Raw genomic sequence first — 23,938 nt, 5'->3', positions numbered from 1 at the left:
ACTTCTCCTTCCTAAACAGGCGAATGACTCTCAGGTCATCTCCTTCTGTCAGCAGCATCTCACCTGGATCTGGTTCATCCTTGTCCTTATCTGAATCCACATCCGGATCACATCGGGATCCACCCCACTGGGATCACCCGCTAAAGGGGCACATGCAGGATCCTCGTGAGGATCATCTGAGTCGTCCAAGTTCCTTGGATCACCTTTGGCTCCCAAGCCATGTCCAAGACCCAGACATCTGAGCAAACCACCAGAACTTCTCGATGAAACCTCCCAGGTCTCTTTGAAGGATCTTATTGCTTTTGGTCTCAGAGACGTTCCCCCCCCCCCCCCCTTTCATGCCAGAAAAGCCTTATACAGGAGTAAAACAAAATCCTGTGAAAACTCCTCCAGATCCTCGTCATCCCCATCAAGACTGCTCCCATCTGACTCATCTCCCGTGCTAAGGTCCTGCGCTGCCGATGGTCTCATGGGAAAAAGAGCCGGAGGAGAGTCCCTGGGTGCTCTGGAGCTCGCAGACTTCTGCCTGCCACTCTCAGGGGGCATGGCAGCTCCTTCCAGTCCCCCCGGAACCTCAGCCATGGGCCCTGAAGATCTGGTGGCCCTCTTGTCTGGGGCTGGATCTGCAGAGGCTTCCTCAATCCCTGCAGCAGAGCCGGAACACAGGGACGCCTAATTCAGCCGAGCAGACCACAACCCACATGCTTTACAGGCTGCCATGCGAGGCTTCGGTGCCAGTAGGCCCCGGGGAGAAACGGCAGCCTATCAGAAACAACCCTGCTCTGACACCAGCCCACAGGCCGCGCACGGTAAGTACTCAAAGGCACACCTTACCAGGACCAAAAATTTGCCTGAAAAAAAAGAGCCTGCCAGCCCCCCCCCCCCCCCCCCCCCCCGGACCCTGGAGAAGCAGTGGTCTAGCAGGCGAAAAAATGCTGCTAGGAAATAAGCTGCGCATGTGGTCTGTTTACAGAGCCACGTACCAGCACAGGCCTGACCTCGTGTGCGGAGAAGGAAAACACGCCTGAGCTTCCTGCCTGCAAGAACCCCGGATCCCCTGGCGTCTTCGGCAGCCCAGGAGGAAGAAAGCTGAAGAAGGAGACCTGGCTATTAGTCCCTCCAGAAGAAGCGGGCTAAACAGGGACAGCCAACCCCCCCTGCTTGCCCAGCTCCACCTGATGGTCCACAAAGGTACCTAACACCTCAGGGAGCATTCAAAGCAAATTCTGTCTTCTTTTTCTAATACTTTTTTCTATTTAAAACAGACTGCAGGATGCACGTCTACCATCTGCTGGAGACAAAGAAATACTGAGGGACTGCAGGTGGTACTCTCAGTTATGTAGCAGTGCCTCAAAGTTTTGTTCTCTGCCTCCAGCTGCTGGTAGGGTTGCAAAATCCATTTGTCTAGACTGAGCTGGGTATGAACAGGAATGAGCTTTTTGTCATATGTGAATTAGAAATGTTTTTCAAATACATTAAAAAAAAGTCTATTGGAAAACAAAACAAGCTGGAATGATACAGGTCCTTACACAAAGACTACACATGGAATATACAGACCCTCTCCAAATAAGGAATATCAAATTGCAAAAAGTAATATAAATTACAAATTAATAACATTAAAGTAAAATTACAGGTTACAGAGAGCACAAATCAAGGGTTTTTATATGCAAGTAAAATTGTGAGCTTTGAGAGGAGCCTCTCCTGGGCTAAACATTCCTCCACTTTCTTTACCGGGTTAGTGCTTACCCCTCTCACTCAGCTCCTATTTAAGCCACCTGGTCTTGTTGATATTTTTGACCCCTAACTTTTTAATGCTCAAGCTTTTGAAAGCCAAATTTATGGGAAACCTCAGGGCAGCAATCAGAGCAGCTCATAAGGGGGGCTGAATGCAGGGCGGGAAGGCTGCTGAGATTCCGAATCAGAGACCTGGCCCCGCTTTGCTTTCCCTCCCCTGCTCCCTGTGCAGAGCCCCCTGCCTGGAGCTCCTCACACTCAGCGCTGCTGCTTCTGCTAGAAAATGTCACAGGGACACCAGGAAGAGAACAGGCTGGAAAGGCACCGCTTACCCTCCGGGGCTGAGCTTCACTGCAATCGCTTATTCCTGGTTAAGAAAAGTAAATTGCTTTGTTATGAGCACAAGGGAAGTCTTCATCTTCCGTCTTGTGCAAGCTGCAACCACCGTCCCTTCTATTGAGCTGTTGCTCCTGTCAACTCTTGGTTGGCTGTTGCTGTCTAAGAGTCATCATTCTGCGACTGCTGGTGGGGGCTGCTGTCTAAGAGTCATCATTCTGCGACTGCTGGTGGGGGCTGCTGCTAAGAGTCATCATTCTGTGACTACAGGTGTGGGGGGGGGGGCTGCTGTCTAAGAGTCATCATTCTGCGACTGCAGGTGGGGGGGGCTGCTGCTGTCTAAGAGTCATCATTCTGCGACTGCAGGTGGGGGGGGCTGCTGCTGTCTAAGAGTCATCATTCTGCGACTGCAGGTGGGAGGGGGTGCTGCTGTCTGAGTCATCATTCTGCGACTGCTGGTGGGGGGCTGCTGCTGTCTAAGAGTCATCATTCTGCGACTGCTGGTGGGGGGCTGCTGCTGTCTAAGAGTCATCATTCTGCGACTGCTGGTGGGGGCTGCTGCTAAGAGTCATCATTCTGTGACTACAGGTGTGGGGGGGGGGCTGCTGCTGTCTAAGAGTCATCATTCTGCGACTGCAGGTGGGGGGGGTTGCTGCTGTCTAAGAGTCATCATTCTGCGACTGCAGGTGGGGGGGGGGCTGCTGCTAAGAGTCATCATTCTGCGACTGCAGGTGGGGGGGCTGCTGCTGTCTAAGAGTCATCATTCTGCGACTGCAGGTGGGAGGGGGTGCTGCTGTCTGAGTCATCATTCTGCGACTGCTGGTGGGGGGCTGCTGCTGTCTAAGAGTCATCATTTTGCGACTGCTGGTGGGGGGGGGGCTGCTGCTGTCTAAGAGTCATCATTTTGCGACTGCTGGTGGGGGGGGGCTGCTGCTGTCTAAGAGTCATCATTCTGCGACTGCTGGTGGGGGCTGCTGCTAAGAGTCATCATTCTGCGACGCTGTTTTGGCTGCTGCTGCCTAACAGTCATCAATCTGCGACTGCTGGTGGGGGCGGCTGCTGCCTAAGAGTCATCATTCTGCGACTGCAGGTGGGGGGGGGTTGCTGCTGTCTAAGAGTCATCATTCTGCGACTGCAGGTGGGGGGGGGGGGCTGCTGCTAAGAGTCATCATTCTGCGACTGCAGGTGGGGGGGGGCTGCTGCTAAGAGTCATCATTCTGCGACTGCAGGTGGGAGGGGGTGCTGCTGTCTGAGTCATCATTCTGCGACTGCTGGTGGGGGGCTGCTGCTGTCTAAGAGTCATCATTTTGCGACTGCTGGTGGGGGGGGCTGCTGCTGTCTAAGAGTCATCATTTTGCGACTGCTGGTGGGGGGGGGGGCTGCTGCTGTCTAAGAGTCATCATTCTGCGACTGCTGGTGGGGGCTGCTGCTAAGAGTCATCATTCTGCGACGCTGTTTTGGCTGCTGCTGCCTAACAGTCATCAATCTGCGACTGCTGGTGGGGGCGGCTGCTGCCTAAGAGTCATCATTCTGCGACTGCAGGTGGGGGGGGGTTGCTGCTGTCTAAGAGTCATCATTTTGCGACTGCTGGTGGGGGGGGGCTGCTGCTGTCTAAGAGTCATCATTCTGCGACTGCTGGTGGGGGCTGCTGCTAAGAGTCATCATTCTGCGACGCTGTTTTGGCTGCTGCTGCCTAACAGTCATCAATCTGCGACTGCTGGTGGGGGCGGCTGCTGCCTAAGAGTCATCATTCTGCGACTGCAGGTGGGAGGGGGTGCTGCTGTCTGAGTCATCATTCTGCGACTGCTGGTGGGGGGCTGCTGCTGTCTAAGAGTCATCATTTTGCGACTGCTGGTGGGGGGGGGCTGCTGCTGTCTAAGAGTCATCATTTTGCGACTGCTGGTGGGGGGGGGCTGCTGCTGTCTAAGAGTCATCATTCTGCGACTGCTGGTGGGGGCTGCTGCTAAGAGTCATCATTCTGCGACGCTGTTTTGGCTGCTGCTGCCTAACAGTCATCAATCTGCGACTGCTGGTGGGGGCGGCTGCTGCCTAAGAGTCATCATTCTGCGACTGCAGGTGGGGGGGGGTTGCTGCTGTCTAAGAGTCATCATTCTGCGACTGCAGGTGGGGGGGGGTTGCTGCTGTCTAAGAGTCATCATTCTGCGACTGCTGGTGGGGGGGGCTGCTGCTGTCTAAGAGTCATCATTTTGCGACTGCTGGTGGGGGGGGGGCTGCTGCTGTCTAAGAGTCATCATTCTGCGACTGCTGGTGGGGGCTGCTGCTAAGAGTCATCATTCTGCGACGCTGTTTTGGCTGCTGCTGCCTAACAGTCATCAATCTGCGACTGCTGGTGGGGGCGGCTGCTGCCTAAGAGTCATCATTCTGCGACTGCTGGTTGAGCTCCTCCTGTTGCTGCCGCCCACGACTCATGACATCAAAGTTGCATAAGCTACGACAGATCGCCGTGGACGGCAAACAGAACAGCCACGGATTCTGACTGATGTTACCGACGGTGCCAGGACCGAACCCTCTTTAGCTTCCATGCGTGTAGTGGATCCAGCGCGGTGGTTTGTAGCTACTAATATGAAAAAAACGGTAAAATTTCCAGCCTCTGGGAGGGAATGTGTGGCTATTTCGTTTGCCGTCCAGGGAGAACTCCTGTCCCAGGGATGCAACTTTGATATCTCCGTGGACGAGCAACAAAACAGCCCCACATTCTGAGACTGTGTAGCTCTGCAAAAAAAATGTGTACGACAAGGGGAAAAAAATGAACATTTTTCGCTTTTCCTGAGAGGTTGAAAATCATTGTTAGTTACAGAGTTTAGAACCGCTGTAGATAAGGATAATAATTTGTAAACTGTGCATTTAACAGCAATGGTTAACCAATGTATGTACAGCGATCATGAGGTGAGACACTTGTAAAATATGCCAAAGATGAGGCTGTAGTCCTTAATCTGTGCGCTGTAATAGGCAATTATAATGGCTATCTTGCTTGATATATATATATATATATTCCCAATAAAGGAAAAAAGAACTAAGTGTTGCAAAATTAAACAATTATTCTTTATTAACAAATATCACACTATAACAAAATTAATGATCTTATGTATAAAACAAAAACTGATTCACATCAGGTTGAATCTAACTGTAAAAACATTTCCTAACTAGCAGGGTCATTCATGATGTTAACTCATGTGAATGCAAATTTTTGGAAGGGGCGGGATTAATTAAAATGAGGGGCAATACTGCACCATGCAATAGCATAACACATGCTATTGCACAGTTTTAACGCTATATACAAGTTCATGATAAATTCTGCAAATTGCATTTCAGGCCTTGGGAGGGGAGAGAGAGAGAGACTCTGGGGAGGCCTTCACAGTATTCAACTATTTATATGACTATAGGAGGGCCAGCTAATAGCTCAAGGTGAAGTGTTGGTGGTGGTTTAGAGTTTAGGGGCCAGTTTTACATGCAGAGTGAGACACAGGAACTGCCCAGTACACCTTGGTGAAGATTTGACATCATTTGGAGTGAGGAAAGTCTCACAAAAATGATATTTCTACAATGTTCTCTTGCCCTAGCTTGATGGACTCTCCTATAGAGATATAAATAGTTAACTACTATGAAGGCCTTATAAATAGTATTTCCCCCCCCTCCCCCCTCCCATGGTCATTCATTTTGGAACCTGGTTGGTGAGAAAAGTGTTACTATTCATGGTCTTAAAATTGGGTTTACCTCTGCAAAACTTTATATGAACAACATTTTCATTATCAGGAGGATAGGTAACTAATGCTTGGATTAACCCATTGTGCCAGCGGAAGTTACCATTAACAAAATTAGCAGATTCCATGCAAGCACGTGAAGGGAGAAATCCTGTAAGGGATCTAAAAATTCTTTCATTAAACTTTTCAAATCTGGGACTGGATTTATTTTGTAGAGACCTTGGTACTATGAGGCACTGAGAAATTGGACTGTTATTTCCATGCTATGCCTCAATAGCATTTAGATGGTTTTGACTGAAAAAACTAAATTAAATCTGAGACCGGGAGATGCATGATATAATCTCGTAGAAGAGGGAGAAGAAAAAAGTTGATAGGTTCTTGATGGATGATGATACAAGTGATGAACTTCCGCCACTTGATGTGTTCTCCTTGTGGAGGGCTTTCCAGGTGGTTGAAAAAACGCCTTCACTCTACAGCAGACCCTGTTGTACCATTTTTTTTTTTTTTAGCTCTTGAGAAGCTAAACTGTCTGTGATAATGATTGTATTTCTGGATGAAGAAGTCTCCTTTGCCCTTCACTTACAAGATAAAAGATTAGTGGCAATCTGAATCTCACTGCTCGTCTCAGATCTAGTACTGGTATGAATATGAATTGCCTGGGCCAATTTGAAGGTAAACACTGTGGATCCCCTAAAGGCTAGAGGTTGGAAATGAAGATCATTGATGCTTTGTGTTCGGTCTTAGTAGATCTTCTGGAATGAGCAGTATTGGGGTGTAGGCATACATCGCTTTGCTGCCCCAGTATCTTGAAAATGCATTGGTAGATGCTGTTTCTGGGAAGATGATTAATAATTATTTAGGGGAGGCTTTGCAGATATCCAAGGAATCTCTTCCTCCAGAGAAGGGTGACTAAAATGATAAAGGGATGGAACAATTCTCCTATGAAGAAAGAGACGGCTGAGGTGAGATATGATGGAGGTCAATAAAATAATGAGTGGAATGGAACGAGTAAACAATCAGTTGCTGAATCTTTCAAAAACTACTAAGACCAGGGGACACACAATGAAGTTACTAGGTAATACATTTAAAACTAATAAGAGAAAATATTGTTTTACTCAATGCATAATTAAGCTCTGGAATTCATTGCCAGAGGATGTGGTGAAAGCTATTCGTGTAGCTGCATTTAAAAAAGGTTTGGAAAAGTCCATTGACCATTATTATGGTAGAGTTGCAGAAATCCACTGCTTATTCTTGGGATAAGCAGCTTGGAATCTACCTACCCCTTCCAGGTACTTGTGACCTGGCTTGGCCACTTGGAAACAGGATATTGGGCTTGACGGACCTTTGGTCTGACCCAGTATGGCAAGTCTTATGTTTTTATGCTTTAAATATGAAAAATAGTAGAGGTGCTAAATCCTGATATACAATTATTGGCACATTTAGTGCTGAAGCTTGGGTGTACAGAGCACGCACAAGTCTGCTTTGAATATTATCCAGTGCAGGTGAATCCCAGCGCTGCAGACGCATTTACACTGCTTGTACGTAAATAGTATCCCCACCCCAGCTCTTCCCCCAGAACACAGCTCTCTCTCACTGTTACACACGCACAAGCCGAGGGCAATGTTCAGGGTGAAATTATTCTTACCTGATCATTTTCTTTCCTTGACTGCTGCTAGACCAGCCCATTGCACTTGGGATGTAACAAAGCAACCTCCTATGTAGGGTGGGAGGAAGACAGGGCCTTCCCTGAGTGTCCCAGCCTGAAGGTCTGCTTGAACGTCCAAGCCTGCAATGCTTGGTGAGGGCGTGCAGGGATGACCGGGTCGCGGCTCTACAGATCTCCCCTGAGGAGACTGACGAGGCCTCTGCCCAGAGGATGCCTGTGCCCTCATAGAAGGAGCCATCAGGGCCGGTGGCACCTGCTTGCCATAGAGAATGTGTGCTGAAGAGATGGCCTCCTTGGTGGGTTTAGAGCTGCCTCTCCCTTTTCGGCATCCACCAAATAGGAAAACGGACAAACTATTTGTCCTAACTGCATGGGTCACCTTCAGGACACCTCAGTACCACTCTCCGGCTATCCGATAGGTGCAGATTTCCCTCCTTGGCTTTGCCTTCATTCATAGAAACATAGAAACATAGAAACATAGAAATGACGGCAGAAGAAGACCAAATGGCCCATCCAGTCTGCCCAGCAAGCTTCCCTCATTTCTGTTCTCATACTTATCTGTTTCTCTTAGCTCTTGGTTCTAATTCCCTTCCACCCCCACCATTAATGTAGAGAGCGGTGATGGAGCTGCATCCAAGTGAAATATCTAGCTTGAGTAGTTAGAGGTAGTAGGGGTAGTAACCGCCGCAATAAGCAAGCTACACCCATGCTTATTTGTTTTTACCCAGATTATGTTATACAGCCCTTATTGGTTGTTTATCTTCTCCCCTGCCGTTGAAGCAGGGAGCTATGCTGGATATGCGTGAGGTATCAGTTTTTTTCTTCTCCCCTGCCGTTGAAGCAGAGAGCTATGCTGGATATGCATTGAAAGTGAAGTATCAGGCACATTTGGTTTGGGGTAGTAACCGCCGTAACAAGCCAGCTACTCCCCGCTTTGTGAGTGTGAATCCTTTTTTCTTCTCCCCTGGCGTTTAAGCAGAGAGCTCTGCTGGATGTGTGAAGTAACAGTTTTTCTTTTCCCCTGCTGTTGAAGCAGAGAACTATGCTGGATATGCATTGAAGTGAAGTATAAGAATGGAGTGATCAAGCTAGTTGAAAGGCATCAGGAATAGAGGAAGGTGGAGGTAGTAATTTGGATATTTGGTTTGGGGTAGTAACCGCCGTAACAAGCCAGCTACTCCCGTCTTTGTGAGTGCAAATCCTTTTTTCCACATTTCCTCTTGCTGTTGAAGCTTAGAGTGATGTTGGAGTCACAGTAACCATGTGTATGTTTATTGAATAAGGGTATTGTCTCCAGGCAGTAGCCATCATTCTGGCGAGTCACCCACTCTTCATTGGCGGCCTCTTGACTTTATGGATCCACAGTGTTTATCCCACGCCCCTTTGAAGTCCTTCACAGTTCTGGTCTTCACCACTTCCTCCGGAAGGGCATTCCAGGCATCCACCACCCTCTCCGTGAAGAAATACTTCCTGACATTGGTTCTGAATCTTCCTCCCTGGAGCTTCAAATCGTGACCCCTGGTTCTGCTGATTTTTTTCTTATGGTAAAGGTTTGTCGTTGCCTTTGGATCATTAAAACCTTTCAAGTATCTGAAAGTCTGTATCATATCACCTCTGCTCCTCCTTTCCTCCAGGGTGTACATATTTAGATTCTTCAATCTCTCCTCGTACGTCATGCGATGAAGATCCTCCACCTTCCTGGTCGCCCTTCTCTGTACCGCTTCCATCTTGTCTTTGTCTTTTTGTAGATACGGTCTCCAGAACTGAACACAGTACTCCAGGTGAGGCCTCACCAAGGACCTGTACAAGGGAATAATCACTTCCCTTTTCTTACTCGATATTCCTCTCTCTATGCAGCCCAGCATTCTTCTGGCTTTTGCTATCGCCTTGTCGCATTGTTTCGCAGACTTCATATCATTAGACACTATCACCCCAAGGTCCCTCTCCTGCTCCGTGCACGTCAGCCTTTCCCCCCCCATCGAATACAGTTCATTTGGATTTCCGCTCCCCATATGCATGACTTTGCACTTCTTGGCATTGAATCTCAGCTGCCATATCTTCGACCACTCTTCCAGTTTCCTTAGATCCCGTCTCATTCTCTCCACTCCTTCCGGCGTGTCCACTCTGTTGCAGATTTTAGTGTCATCCGCAAAAAGACAAACCTTACCTTCTATCCCGTCCGCAATGTCGCTCACAAAGATATTGAACAGGACCGGTCCCAACACCGATCCTTGCGGTACACCACTTAAAACCGCTCTCTCTTCAGAGAAGGTTCCGTTTACCGTCACACATTGTCTTCTGTCCGTCAACCAATTTGCAATCCAGGTCACCACCTTGTCACTCACTCCCAAGCTTCTCGTTTTATTCACCAGTCTCCTGTGCGGAACCGTATCAAAAGCTTTGCTGAAATCCAAGTATATGACATCGAGCGCTCTTCCTTGGTCCAATTCCTTGGTTACCCAATCAAAAAAGTCAATCAGATTTGTCTGACAGGATCTTCCCCTGGTGAATCCATGTTGCCTCTGGTCCATCAATTCTCCAGACTGTAGATAGTTCACTATTCTCTCTTTCAGCAGAGACTCCATTACTTTTCCCACCACCGAAGTGAGGCTAACCGGCCTGTAGTTGCCAGCCTCCTCCCTGTTCCCACTCTTGTGAAGCGGGACCACCACCGCTCTTCTCCAGTCTCTCGGCACCACTCCCGTTTCTAGGGATCTATTGAACAGGTCACACAGCGGACCCGCCAGAACATCTCTGAGCTCCCTCAATATCCTTGGATGAATCCCATCAGGCCCCATGGCTTTGTCCACTTTCAGGTTCTTTAGCTCTTCCCACACATTTTCTACTGTAAAAGGATTTTCATCTGTTCCACTTCCCTCCAGTTTCTTGTTGTGTAGAGATGGTCCTTCTCCAGGGTCTTCTTTAGTGAACACAGAGCTGAAGTATTCGTTTAATATTTCTGCCATTTCTTCGTCTGTCTCCACACATTGATCATTACCACCTTTCAATTTCACTATACCACTTTGGACCTTTCTCTTTTCGCTGATGTATCTGAAAAATGTTTTGTCACCATTTTTTATCTCCTTGGCAATCCTCTCTTCTGCTTGATTTTTTGCCAACTTGATTGTTTTCTTCGTCTCCCTCAGTTGATACAAATATTCTTCTTTGTGCTCCTCCCTTTGGGATCCTTTATATTTCTTGAATGCTGTTCTTTTAGCTTTAATTTTGTCAGCCACCTCCTTTGAGAACCAGATAGGTTTCAATTTTCTTTTGCTTTTCTTTATGTTTCTAACATATAGAGCAGTTGCCTTGGTGATTGCTCCTTTTAGATTGGTCCACTGCTGATCCACATCTCTCTCGTTCTCCCATCCTTTAAGTTCTTCCTCCAGGTACTTTCCCATTTCCTCAAAGTCTGTGTTTTTGAACTGTAAAACTCGGGTCTTTGTGGTTCTTTTCCCTATTCTATTAGTGATATTAAACCATACCGTTCGATGATCACTGCTGCTGAGGTGGGCGCCCACCTGGACATCTGAGACATTATCTGCATTATTGAGCAATAAGTCGAGTATAGCACCTTCTCTCGTGGGTTCCAACACCATTTGTTTGAACAAAGATACTTGCATGGCATCCATTACTGCTCTACTATTTTTAGTTTCTGCAGATGGGATTTTCCAGTCTACATCTGGCATATTAAAGTCACCCACGATCACCACTTCTCCCTTCTTACCTATCTTATGGATGTCTTCAATCAGATCTCTGTCCAGCTCTTCCTTTTGGTTTTCCCACACCATCTCTTGATTTAGGTGAAAGGCCACGTCACAGGCTGGGCAGAATGAGCCTGCTACACTGAGCACTTTCCTGTTACCACAGGTAATGCATCTGCAGCCTCCGTGCATGCGGAACTCACTTCCTGCCGGCTGCTAGGCCAAGCTCTACTAGGTACACCCTCTCTGTTAGTTACTGAGGCCTGTTGCAGAGCATGGGATCAAGGCAGGAAAGCAGGGAGGGAGCGAGAGACAGAGAGGACCTCATCCCAGATTTGGAAAGAACGGGCACCAAGGAACCACAACTCCTTAGGGAGAGGGGTTCTCCTGGGGGGGGGGGGGGGTTTCTCTGTCCCGCTGCACTCTGACTCTGGAAGTAAGGAGAAGTCATTGAATCTTGTCCTCAGCTGCAGGAGACAGAGAACTACTGATAAGGCCTCTGACCACGCCCCCTTTATGCAAAGTCTGACATCATAGTAGGGGGTGAGGGATCCTCCGTTTCCAGCAGATGAGGAGTGGGGAAAATCCCAGGTGTAAGGGACTGGTCTAGCAGAAGAGAAGGAAAACCCCATTTACAGGCACAGTCCCGGGTTTTATGCACGGGAATTCTTTTTTAGATCAGGTCCTAAAACGTACAAAGTGAAAGTTGTACCATCCCCTAATTGTGTTCTCTGTTGTCCAGGACACGCATGAGGACGCTGACAGTGTTACTACTACTTATCACTTCTAGAGCGCTCCCTGATGTACACAGCACTGTACAGACACATAAGAGACAGTCCGTTCTCGACAGAGCTTACAATCTAATCAAAACAGACAGGGCAAAAGAGACTTCCGGAATTTCATTTAAGAAAATTATTCAAAAGGAATGAGGCTGTCAAGGGGGATAATCTGGGATTAAGATTTAAAAGCAGCCTCAAAAACGTGGGTTTTTAGATGGGACATAAAGCAGGTGAGAGAGGGAGCCTGAGGCAGCAGCTCAGGAAGTCTCTTCCAAGCACACGGTGCAGGCAGGAGGAAAGCACGGAGTCGGGAATTGGGGGTAGAGGAGAAGGACACAGGTAGGAGGGACCTGCATGATGAGGGGAGTGCACGAGGAGGGGTACAGGGAGAGATAAGAGAGGAGAGGTACAGGGAGAGATAAGAGAGGAGAGGGAGTGAGGAGCTGCAGAGTGAAGGCTCTTGTAGGTAAGTAAGAGGAGCTTGAACTGGGAATGGATAAGGAGACAATGTAGTGAGGTGAGAAGAGGGGTTATCTGGGTGCAGGGACCGTGGTGAGAGAAGTCACGCAGCTGAATTTTGGATGTATTGGAGGGGAGAGAGAGGGCTCACGGGGAGAGCGGTGAGGAGCAGGCAGCATTGGTGTAAGCAGGAGGAGATGAGAGAGCGGATAAGGGTTCAGAAAAGAATGGATGGATGTTGATGTTATAGAGAAAGAAATGATTAATTTTAGCAGTGCTATGGATGTGTGCAGAGAAGGAGAGAGAGGAGAGGAAGATGACCGCATGGTTAGGGGTTAAGGGGACTGGGAGGATGGCAGTGCTGTCCAGAGTAAGACAGGAAGAAGGGAGGAAGAGGGGACGTGGGTTTGGTGGGAAATGTGAGGAGCTCTGTCTGGGCCCCGTTGAGTTTAAGGTGGTGGAGGGACATCCAGGCAGCAATGTCAGACAAGAAGCTGAGATTTGGGACTGGATTCCTGGTGTAGAGATAAATCTGGGAATCATCAGCATAAGATAGAATGGAAAACCAGGAGAGGATGGTCAGGGATGGGAGAATAAACCCCTGACGGTAAGTAAAACATGAAATACTTGTATAAAAATGGGAAAGAGAGCAACATCTGGAAAAGCTCTGTGCCCTAACGCTCCTAGTATGGGAAATTCAGTCCTAGATCAGGAGGCAGCCATGGAAGAAGCTGACATGGATGTAGGGGCTCTCACCCTCTCCTCCGTTTATGAAATCACAGGGGAGGAAACTGCCCTGAAATATTATCTCCCTTGGGAAAGCTGATAAGTCTAAATTATTTCTCTTCTCACAACATTTTCTAACTTCTTAATGTTCCTTCTGAGTGAAATCTTATCCAGAACTTACTCAGAAGAGGTTGAGAGTAAACGTCCCACCTTGTTCTCCAGCGCCTGCAGCCGCTTAGCATGAGCAGAGATTTCCTTCTCCTGGGTCCCTGAGCGCAGCTCCAGCGAGGAGATTTCCCCCTGAATCCTTTCCAACTTGCTGCTCATTGTCGCTTCCAGCCGCACCAGAACCATCCACAGAGAACCCAAGGTCCTGGGCTGCAGGGGATCCAGAGCCCGCCCTGCCCCCGGGGGCTCTGCCAGAGGCTGCACTGAGGAGGGATCTGGCTCTGGAGAAGGCAGAACTCCCAGTGCCGTCTTCAGATCCTTCCTGTCCTGCTCCAGGCGAGGCGTCTGAACTACAGACTGGGACCCCTGTACCCTCGCAGGTCTGGATCCCATCACTGAAGTCTCAGAGCCAACAAAGCCATCCATCAGTCCAACAGGAACATTCATAAGAGACAGGTGAGATTTTCCCTTTCTATTCGATGTAGTCGGCGTCAGAGACAGGATGGGCTGAGGATGAGAGGAGAGAATCTGGAGAGTTAACTCCCTCCTGTACCGGGCACTCTGGGAAGTAACACAAAACCCTGCAGAAAACACTCTCAGCACCTTTGTATCAAACCCAACACAGCTAGACAGCACCAACTCCCAAAACTCACATAGTAACACCTTACTCTCCTGTTTCCCTTACACACCAATCCTCCCTTCTCACACACTGCCCTTCTCCTCTCACACACCTTACTCTCCTCCTCCTCTTACACACACATATCCTCCCTTCTCACACACTGCTCTCCTCATCCTCACACACTGTTCTCCTCTTCCCTGTCCACACACATCTTCCCTTCTCAAACACTGCCATCCTCCTGCTCTTCATACTATCCTCCTCCTTCACCCCTCCTCCAGTGCTCTCATCTTTCTCCTGCTCCCTCACCTCTCTTCTTCCTCTGATCCTCAACTTTCTCTCTCTCTCTCCGTCACTCACTTTTCCCCCACCTTTCCTTCCTAGTACTCCCTCATCTCCTCCCCATCATTCCTCATCATCTTCCCCACCCTCCATCATTTATCTTCTGCTCCTCCACCCTGCTTGATACTTTACCTCCTCCTCACTACTTCATCCCAAAATCACACGCTGCCTCTCCCTAGTGAGCAGCAGCGTAGGGTGCAGGGACTGAGAGTTTGCCATTTCCCCTGTCTTTCCCTTTTAAGAACATAAGAACATGCCATACTGGGTCAGACCAAGGGTCCATCAAGCCCAACATCCTGTTTCCAACAGTGGCCAATCCAGGCCATAAGAACCTGGCAAGTGCCCAAAAACTAAGTCTATTCCATGTTACTGTTGCTAATGGCAGTGGCCCTAACATAGGAAAATTGGTTCTTGCCTGCTAATTTTCATTCCTGTACTACCACAGAGCAGTCCAGACTCCTGGGTTTTGCCTCCCTTCCAGCAGATGGAGACAGAGGAAAAACTTCGAGAGGGCCCCCTCTTAGTCCGTGTGCCACCTGCTTCTCTTCAGTATTGATCAGTACCCAAGCAGAAAAACCAACAACTGAATAATTAAGAACGATATCCCCCAACCCCACAACGAGCAGAGGACAAGGGACAAACAACCAATTGAATTTGGCAGCTAAGACTGCATGCCCGAGATCAGGCAAGCAATATAAAATATTAGACAAGCGGACTCTTAGTTACACCCGAACCCAGTAACTCGATCTCTGCAGTTGGCGGGACTCTGGACTGATCTGTGGTACTACAGGAACAAAAATTAGCAGGTAAGAACCAAAATTTTCCTTTCCCTGTACGTACCCAGATCAGTCCAGATACCTGGGATGTACCAAAGCTTCCCTAGACTGGGTGGGATTGAGAGACTCCCGCTTGGAGAACCCAATCACCAAAAGGACAGGCTTCGGGATCCTGAACATCTAGGCAGTAATGCCTGGCAAAGGTGTATAGAGATTTCCAAGTAGCCACCCTGCAAATCTCCTGAGGAGAAACCAATTGACATTCCGCCCAGGACGTCGCTTGTGAATGTGTGGAATGGGCCTTTAAACCCTCAGGGACAGGCAGACTACGAGATATGTATGTAGAGGAAAACGCCTCCTTCAACCAACGTGCTATCGTAGCTTTAGAAGCTTTCTGCCCCTTGTTAGAGCCATGCCACAATACAAAAAGGTGATCCGACAGTCAGAAATTGTTGGTAATCTCCAAACAGCACAATAAAACTCTTTTCACGTCCAGGTTCTCTAAATCCCTAGCATGCAGAGAATTGGACTCCACGTCGGAAAAGGCTGGAAGCTCCACTGACTGACTGAGATGAAAAGACGACACTACCTTCGGAAGAAAGGACGGGACTGTATGCAAGGAGATTCCAGAGGTAGAGATTCTCAAAAACTGTTCTCTACAGGACAGAGCCTGTAGCTCCGAGATCCTTCAAGGTGGATCTCTTAAGCAGCTTGAATGACGCTGCACACAAGCCCCTAAAGACCAGATTCAAACTCCATGAAGGACACACCCGACAGTCCAGAGGACGCAAATGCTTCACCCCCCGAAGAAAATGTATCACATCCGGATGAGCAGCCAGGGAAGATCCATGAACCTTGCCTGTCAGGCATCCCAAGGCCACCACTTGAACCTTCAAAGAGTTCAATGATAGACCCTTTGCAAGGCCAGCCTGCAAGAAAGAGAGGATGTGGTCACCAAGGCTTGACGTGAGTCCGCATTCTGTGTCTTGCACCAAGATTCGAAGACCCTCCACACCTGAATATATGCCATGGAAGTGGAGGGCTTCCAAGCTTGTAACAGAGTGGTAATGACATCCTCCGGATAGCCTTTGTTTCTCAACTGCCTCCTTTCAAAAGCCAGGCCATAAGACAAGAGCGATCCTCTTAATCCAAAAGTATCGGGCCTGAACGCAAGAGATTTGGGAGATGACCGAACCGCAGGGGTCCGTCCAATGCCAGATTGATCAGGTCCGCAAGCCATGAGCGACGCGGCCACTCTGGAGTCACCAGGATCACCCGGCCCAGATGAAGCTTCTATTCTCCTGAGGACCTTGCCGATCAAGGGCCAAGGAACAAACACGTAAAGGAGGACCTCCTGAGGCCAAGGGATGACGAGCGCATCGACTTCCCCCTCTGCTCCGTGCTCTCTTCTGTTGCTGAAGAACCATTCTGCCTTGGCACTGCCGCAGGTCGCCATGAGATCGACATGCGGCTGGCCCCACTTGTGGGGGATTAAATCCATGGCACTCTCTGCTAACTCCCATTCTCCGGGGTCCAATTGATGATGGCTGAGAAAATCCACCTGAACGTTGGGGGTTCCCACCCCTTTCAGAAAGGCTGGCACTTCAAAGCATGGCCCGGCCATGTGCACAGCCTTTTAAAATTGGGGGTAATAATGTATGTCCTCTGGGGATTGGGAAATACCCACAGTAACTGTATGTAATCCGCTTTGAAGTGCCAAAAAGAGGAACATAAATAAAAAGTAAACCTCATAGAGTTAAGAGTTGTAGCAGAGTTAGAGGTTATAGACGTAGAAGGTTGCATAAAAGCCAAACCTTAGGTTTCTGTATACAAGTAAAATTGTGAGCTTTGAGAGGAGCCTCTCGTGGGCTAACTCCCCTCTTCTCTCTTTACCGGGGTGGTGCTTAGCCCCTCACTCAGCTTCTGTTCAAGCCACCTGGTCTTGTGGAGATTTTTCTTAGCAAAAGCTTGACCCCTAAACCCTAACATTTTAATGCTCAACGTTTTGAAAGCCAAACTTATGGGAAACCTCAGGGCAGCAATCAGAGCAGCGGTGAATTAAAGGCGGAGAGGCAGCTACGATTCAGATTTAAAGACCTGACTCTTCCTCCCCCCACCTGGAGCTCCTCACACTCAGCGCTGCTGCTTCTACTAGAAAATGTCACAGGGACACCGGGAAGAGAACAGGCTGGAAAGGCACCGCTTACCCTCCGGGGCTGAGCTTCACTGCAATCGCTTATTTCTGGTTAAAAAAAAGTAAATTGCTTAGCACATGCATCTTCCTCTGCCGCAGGATGTAGTCATCGCCCCCCTTCTGCTCCTGCCGCCTCTGATTGGCTACCGCATTGATGAATCATCATTCTGCGACTGCTGGCTGGGCTACTGCTGCCCATGCGTCATCAATCTGCAACTGCGGGCACCACAAAGAGGATTGCTAGCCGTCAGCCGCTCAGCCCAAAATTAACGCAGTCCGCAGAAATGTTTTCCCCTTCAGAATGGGTATGAAATAGCCCAATCTAGCAACATCGTGTGCCCTGCTGTGGATGCATAATTTTTGGAACAAACTGCCTTTCAAGATTTCTCCAGCTGTAAAGGACAATATTAATCTTGAAAAGCATTAACCTAACCTATGGGCCGATACAGTAAAACCTGAGGGAGAGCTCACACTCTCCTGTGCACGCGATACAGTAATTTAATTTATTTAAATTAGGCCTGGCGGTAAAAAGAGGCGCTAGAGACACTAGCACGTCCCTAGCGCCTCTTTTTTGATGGAAGCGGTGGCTGTCAGCGGGTTTGACAGCAGACGCTCAATTTTACCGGCGTCGGTTCTTGAGCCCGCCGACAGCCACGGGTTCGGAAACCAGACGCCGGCAGAATTGATCGTCCAGTTTTCGACCCGACAGCCGCAGGCCCATTAAAAAAATTTTTTTTAAATTATTTTTTACTTTTTTAAACTTTTGGGACCTTTTGGGTGCACAGACCTTTTGGGTCCACAGACCTTTTGGGTGCACAGACCTTTTTGGGACCTTTTGGGTGCACAGAAAAGCAGTTTTTACTGCTTTTCTGTGCACTTCCCCGGCGCCGGCAGAAATTAATGCCTATCTTTGGGTAGGAGCTAATTTCTTAAAAGTAAAATGTGTGGCTTGGCTGCACATTTTACTTACTGAATCGCACGGGAATACCTAATATGGCCATCAACATGCATTTGCATGTTGCAGGTGCTATTAGGTTCGGGAGGGTTGGACACGCATTTTCGACGCGCTATTACCCCTTACTGAATATTTATTTATTTATTTATTTTTGGTTTTTATATACCGGAAGTTCCTGTATACAATACATATCACTCCGGTTCACATTTAACAGAGATAACTATCGCCGGGAAGGCGGTTTACAAGGAACATATCGTATATAATAAACGGATAATCTAAAATAAAGTACAATCAATTATGAAACAACTAAAATCAACTTAGAACACAACTTGGAACATATAACTGAAGTAATATAAAGGGGTAAAGCTAGCACGTTGAAAACGCGTGTCCAATCGCAGATTAACTGTGAGCTCCACCAGAGCGCACTGTACTGTATCGGCCTGTAAGTAACTCGTTAAAATGATTGCATCAGCATATTGTGCGTTTTAAATAAACAAAATAGCAGCATGACAGTTTCTCGCCCCTTCCCCTGCAGTGACTACTCTTTATTCCTGCTAGAAACCCACCCCTCATCCCCCCCGCTCACTCTCTTTCCTCCACTTCCCCAGGTAAAAGCTGCCAAGGGGGAGCAATTTTAGGAGGGAGATTTTCAGGGCTTAGCCTCACAATCTGGGCCGGTGGAAGCACTGGATGTACTACGTCGGTGGTGGGCAAACTAAGGCCCACGGGCCAAATCCAGCCCTTCAAGACCTTTCTTCCGGCCCACCTATCCTTTGCAAACGCTGCATTATGTGTGGCCCACCACTGCTCCAAGCTGCTTGTGAGAGTGACCAATGCCATCATCAAAGGCCAAGTTGATGCCCTTGATGCACTAACATCAAGCCCTTGAGCAGACAGATCAAAGCATCAGCACAATGGAAGGAGGTGATGTGTTCCCACTCCCCAGCAATGAGAAGCCCCTTCTGATTGCATGCTGGCAGTTTTCCCACGCCCCTGCAGCGAGAGGCCGTGTATGACTGCATGCTAGCAGGGTTCCCACCCCCCACCAGCAAAGAGAGACCCTGTATGACTACGTGCTGGCAAGCTTCCCACCCCCGCCATGAAGTCCCCTTATGACTGCATCATGCTGGCAGGGTTCCCATCACCACCAGAGTGGTAAGGCTATGTGTGACAGCATGGTGGCGAAGTTCTCATCCCTCATCAGCAAGGAGAGACCCGTTACTGTGGGTCTGATGGTAACCTGCCCACAGGCTGAGAATGACATCCTGGGGAAGAGCGATAAATAATATAGGTTCTAACTAAAAGGGAAGAGGTATGAGTAAGGGCATGAAAGAAGGGGTGAGAGGCTTGGAGACAGGACAGAGAGAGAAGGAAAGGAAGAGTGGTGAGTGACTGAAAGGGAAGGGTCATGAATAAGGGGGTGACTGAAAGGGGAGGAAGGCAGAGAGTGACTAAGGGAATGGGATTGAGGGGGAAGGTGAATGATAGTTAAGAGAAGAGAATAAAAGGAAATAAGAGTGAACAGACAATCTCTTCAGCCTTTCCCCATAGGGAAGCCATACCATTCTACTTATTTTGGTTGCCTTTCTCTGTACCTTTTCTAGTTCTACTGTATCTTTTTATTTATTTATTTTGAACATTTCTAACCCGCTAGATCTAAAGTTATCAGCGACTTACACAGAAACATCCATAATAAAGTTTTTGAGAGGCAAGGCCCAGAGTTGCATACATTACTCAGGCTGTACTTGCACCATGGAGTAATAAAGGTGATCCAGAAAACTATAGACCGGTGAGCCTGACTTCAGTGCCGGGAAAAATCATGGAAACTGTTAAAGAATAAAATCACAGAACATTTAGATAGACAAGGCTTGATGGGACACAGTCAAAGGAAAATTGGTTCTTACCTGCTAATTTTCATTCCTGTAGTACCAAGGATCAGTCCAGACTGCTGGGTTGTGCCTCCCTTCCAGCAGATGGAGTCAGAGAAAATTGAAAAGGCACCTCCCATATAACCTAGTGTGCCACCTGCGATCCCTCATTATAATAAATATCAAAGCAGAAAAATGCCAATAACCAATGACTAGATCAAGTAAAGTGACCTGTCTTATTAGTATTGAAAAATATATTGAGATTAACTTTTTTTTTTTTTTTTGTAACAAGAACAGAAGAAACTAAGGATGAACAAACTATAGAAGCGTCAATATCTGCGAATGGAAAATAAAGAAATACCGGCGAGTGGCCTCTACTGGATGAAATGAAATCTTGTGGGGCGGGCGTCTGGACTGATCCTTGGTACTACAGGAACGAAAATTAGCAGGTAAGAACCGATTTTCCTTTCCCTGTACGTACCAGGATCAGTCCAGACTGCTAGGATGTACCCAAGCTGCCCTAAATGGGGTGGGACCCAGAGAGTCCCGCTCGAAGCATACTGCTGCCAAAGGAATCGACATCCGGAGCTCGGACATCTAAGCGATAATGTCTAGCAAAAGTGTGCAACGATTTCCAAGTCACTGCCCTGCAGATTTCTTGAGGAGAAACGCGTTGGCTCTCAGCCCACGACGCTGCTTGGGATCGGATAGAATGAGCTTTAAGCCCATCCGGCACTGGACGTCCGTGACATATGTAGGTGGAAGCAATAGCATCCTTTACCCAGTGGGCAGTGGTGGCTTTTGAAGCCTTACACCCCTTCCTCGGACCGCTCCATAAAACAAAGAGATGATCAGACAGTCAAAAAGGATTAGTAATTTCCAAGTAGCGAAGTAGAATCAGTCGGACATCCAGCTTCCGCATCTCCTGACCCTGAGGTGAATTCTTATCCACCTCTGGAAAAGCTGGTAACTCCACAGGCTGATTGACATAGAAAGTCAAGATTACCTTTGGTAGAAAGGAAGGCACTGTACGAAAAGAGATGCCAGAGTCTGAAATGCGTAAGAATGGCTCTCTACACGACAAAGCCTGGAGTTCGGATATACGCCTAGCCGAACAAATAGCTACAAGAAAAACCATCTTAAGAGTTAAATCCTTCAATGTGGCTTGTTTAATAGGCTCAAATGGAGCAGTACAAAGCCCGCGGAGTACCAAATTCAGACTCCATGAAGGGCAAACAGCTCGTACCGGCGGGTGCAAATGTTTAGCTCCTCGCAAAAAACGAACAACATCCAGATGACATGCAATGGAGGACCCTTCAATCTTACCTCGTAAGCAGCCTAACGCCGCCACCTGCACTCTAAGCGAACTATAGGCTAAACCTTTCTTCAAACCATCCTGAAGGAAAGCGAGAATATGAACTATTGTGGCCTTTCGTGGGGACACCTTCAACCCACTGCACCAGGAGTCAAACACTTTCCACACTCTAACATAGGTAAGAGACGTAGATGTCTTCGAGCTCTCAAAAGAGTAGTAATGACCGCCTCAGGATATCCTTTCTTCTTTAATTGCCTCCTCTCATAAGCCAAGCCACTAGACAAAAGCGATCTGCCTGATCGAAAGATACTGGACCTTGGCGCAGCAGATTCGGTAGATGACCCAGCCGTAAAGGCCCGTCCACCTTTAGGTTGATCAGATCCACAAACCATGGTCGCCTTGGCCACTCCGGAGCCACCAGAATGACCGGCCCTCTGTGATATTCTATGCGCCGAAGAATCTTGCCCACCAAGGGCTATGGGAGAAACACGTATAGGAGAATGTCTAGAGGCCACGGTAGGACCAGAGCATCCACGCCTTCTGACCAGTGCTCTCTTCTGCGGCTGAAAAAACGGGCTGCTTTGGCATTCAAGCAAGTCGCCATCAGATCCAACTGAGGGATTCCCCACCGGCGTGTGATGAGCCGCATCGCTTCGGCGGACAGTTCCCATTCTCCGGGGTCTAGCCACTGCCTGCTGAGGAAATCCGCCTGAACGTAGTTCACCCCGGCTATATGCGACGCCGCGATGCGGGACAGGTGACATTCCGCCCAAGCCATCAACTGGTCCGCTTTGGACTCCTGGTACCTCCCTGACAGTTGATGTAAGCGACGGTTGATGTAAGCGACGGTGGTTGCATTGTCGGAGAGTATCCGAACTACTCGGTGTCTGACAAGAGGCAGAAATTGGCACAGCGCTAAACTGACTGTCCTGGTTTCTAGACGATTTATGGACCACTGGGCTTGGACCGGGGACCATTGGCCCTGAGTCGATCGTGACTGACAGACCGCTCCCCAACCTGATAGGCTGGCATCTGTGGTGATTATGATCCATTGGGGAGTTTCCAGGTCCACATCCTGCAGTAAGTGATGTTGGACCAACCACCATTCCAGGCTGGACCTCACTGGTTCCAGTAATGGCAAGGGCAGATGAAACTCCTCCGACTTGTGGTCCCAAAGAGAAAGAAGTGCCCTCTGTAATGGTCGCATATGAGCAAATGCCCACGGTACCAACTCCAGGGTAGACGCCATAGAACCAAGAACCTGTAAATAGTCCCACGCCGTTGGCAAAGGTAGGGCCAATAGGTGCTGGACCTGGGTCATCAACTTCTCCATTCGCACGAGTGGTAGGAAAACTTTCCCCACCGCTGTATCGAAGCGCGCTCCCAGAAATTCCAGTACTTGTGACGGAATCAGGTGACTCTTGGCAAAGTTGATGACCCAGCCCAGAGAATGCAGGCGATTCAAGACCGCCTGTACCGCTGCCTTGCAAAGATCCTCCGATTTTGCTCGAATGAGCCAATCGTCCAGGTAGGGATGCACAGATATCCCTTCTCGCCGAAGACTCGCCGCCACGAACACCATCACCTTAGTGAGCACGCGTGGGGCTGTCGCCAGGCCAAAGGTTAATGCGCCAGGAACAAAGGGTAATGCACCATGAACCGCAGAAACCTTTGATGGTGCTCCTGTATACCTATGTGAAGATAAGCTTCCGTTAAGTCCAAAGAAGCCAAAAATTCTCCCTTGTGGACGGCCTCAACGACTGCCCTCAATATCTCCATTCGGAACCGTGGGATTCGCAACTTTAGATTGACCTTCTTCAAGTCCAATATCGGCCGGAACGACCCCTCCTTCTTGGGAACCACAAAGTAAATGGAGTAACGGACCGGATGGTATACACCCCAGAGTTCTGAAGGAACTAAAAAATGAAATTTCAGACCTATTAGTAAAAATGTGTAACCTATTGTTAAAATCATCCATTGTACCTGAAGACTGGAGGATAGCAAATGTAACCCCAATATTTAAAAAGGGCTCCAGGGGCAATCCGGGAAACTACAGACCGGTTAGCCTGACTTCAGTGCCAGGAAAAATAATGGGAAGTGTTCTAAACATCAAAATCACAGAACATATAGAAAGACATGGTTTAATGGAACAAAGTCAGCATGGCTTTACCCAGGGCAAGTCTTGCCTCACAAATCTTCACTTTTTTGAAGGAGTTAATAAACATGTGGATAAAGGTGAACCGGTAGATATAGTATATGGTTTATTATATGGTTTATTATATTTAGTATATGTCTAATTTTGTCTAATATGGTTTATTACATGTTTATTACATGTTTATTACATGTAATCTCGTTTAACTGTGACGCATGTTGGCACCACAGTAAAGTTAACTTATCTCTTAACTATCTATCTTTCCTCCACCTATCATTGTAATTTCCTTTCTCAGTTACATGTAAACCGACATGATGTTTTTTTTTTACGAATGCCGGTATATAAAAGTTATAAAATAAATAAATAAATAATACTTGGATTTTCAGAAGGCGTTTGACAAAGTTCCTCATGAGAGGCTTCTAGGAA

At 48.1% G+C, this 23,938-nt stretch overlaps 1 protein-coding gene across 3 annotated transcripts in view; it reads right to left on the bottom strand.

Moving 5' to 3' along the window:
• LOC115083706 (zinc finger protein 271-like) overlaps window positions 1–23,938 on the bottom strand; it is a 56,481-nt gene that overhangs the window by 23,862 nt on the left and 8,681 nt on the right. Inside the window, exon 2 of one of the 3 annotated variants that reach the window (XM_029587679.1) lies at window positions 13,492–13,801. In XM_029587679.1, coding sequence (XP_029443539.1) covers window positions 13,492–13,801 — 310 coding nt within the window. Of the gene's footprint in view, window positions 1–2,066; window positions 2,251–13,491; window positions 14,319–23,938 lie in introns of those variants that run through there. The other 2 variants (XM_029587682.1, XM_029587681.1) reach the window with 2 other exon arrangements.

The sequence above is a fragment of the Rhinatrema bivittatum genome, chromosome 2 (genome assembly GCF_901001135.1).
Source record: "Rhinatrema bivittatum chromosome 2, aRhiBiv1.1, whole genome shotgun sequence".
In the NCBI taxonomy this organism is placed as follows: Eukaryota; Metazoa; Chordata; class Amphibia; order Gymnophiona; family Rhinatrematidae; genus Rhinatrema; species Rhinatrema bivittatum.
Note: the sequence above shows the minus strand (reverse complement) of the source record. Positions and strands in the feature narration are given on the sequence as shown.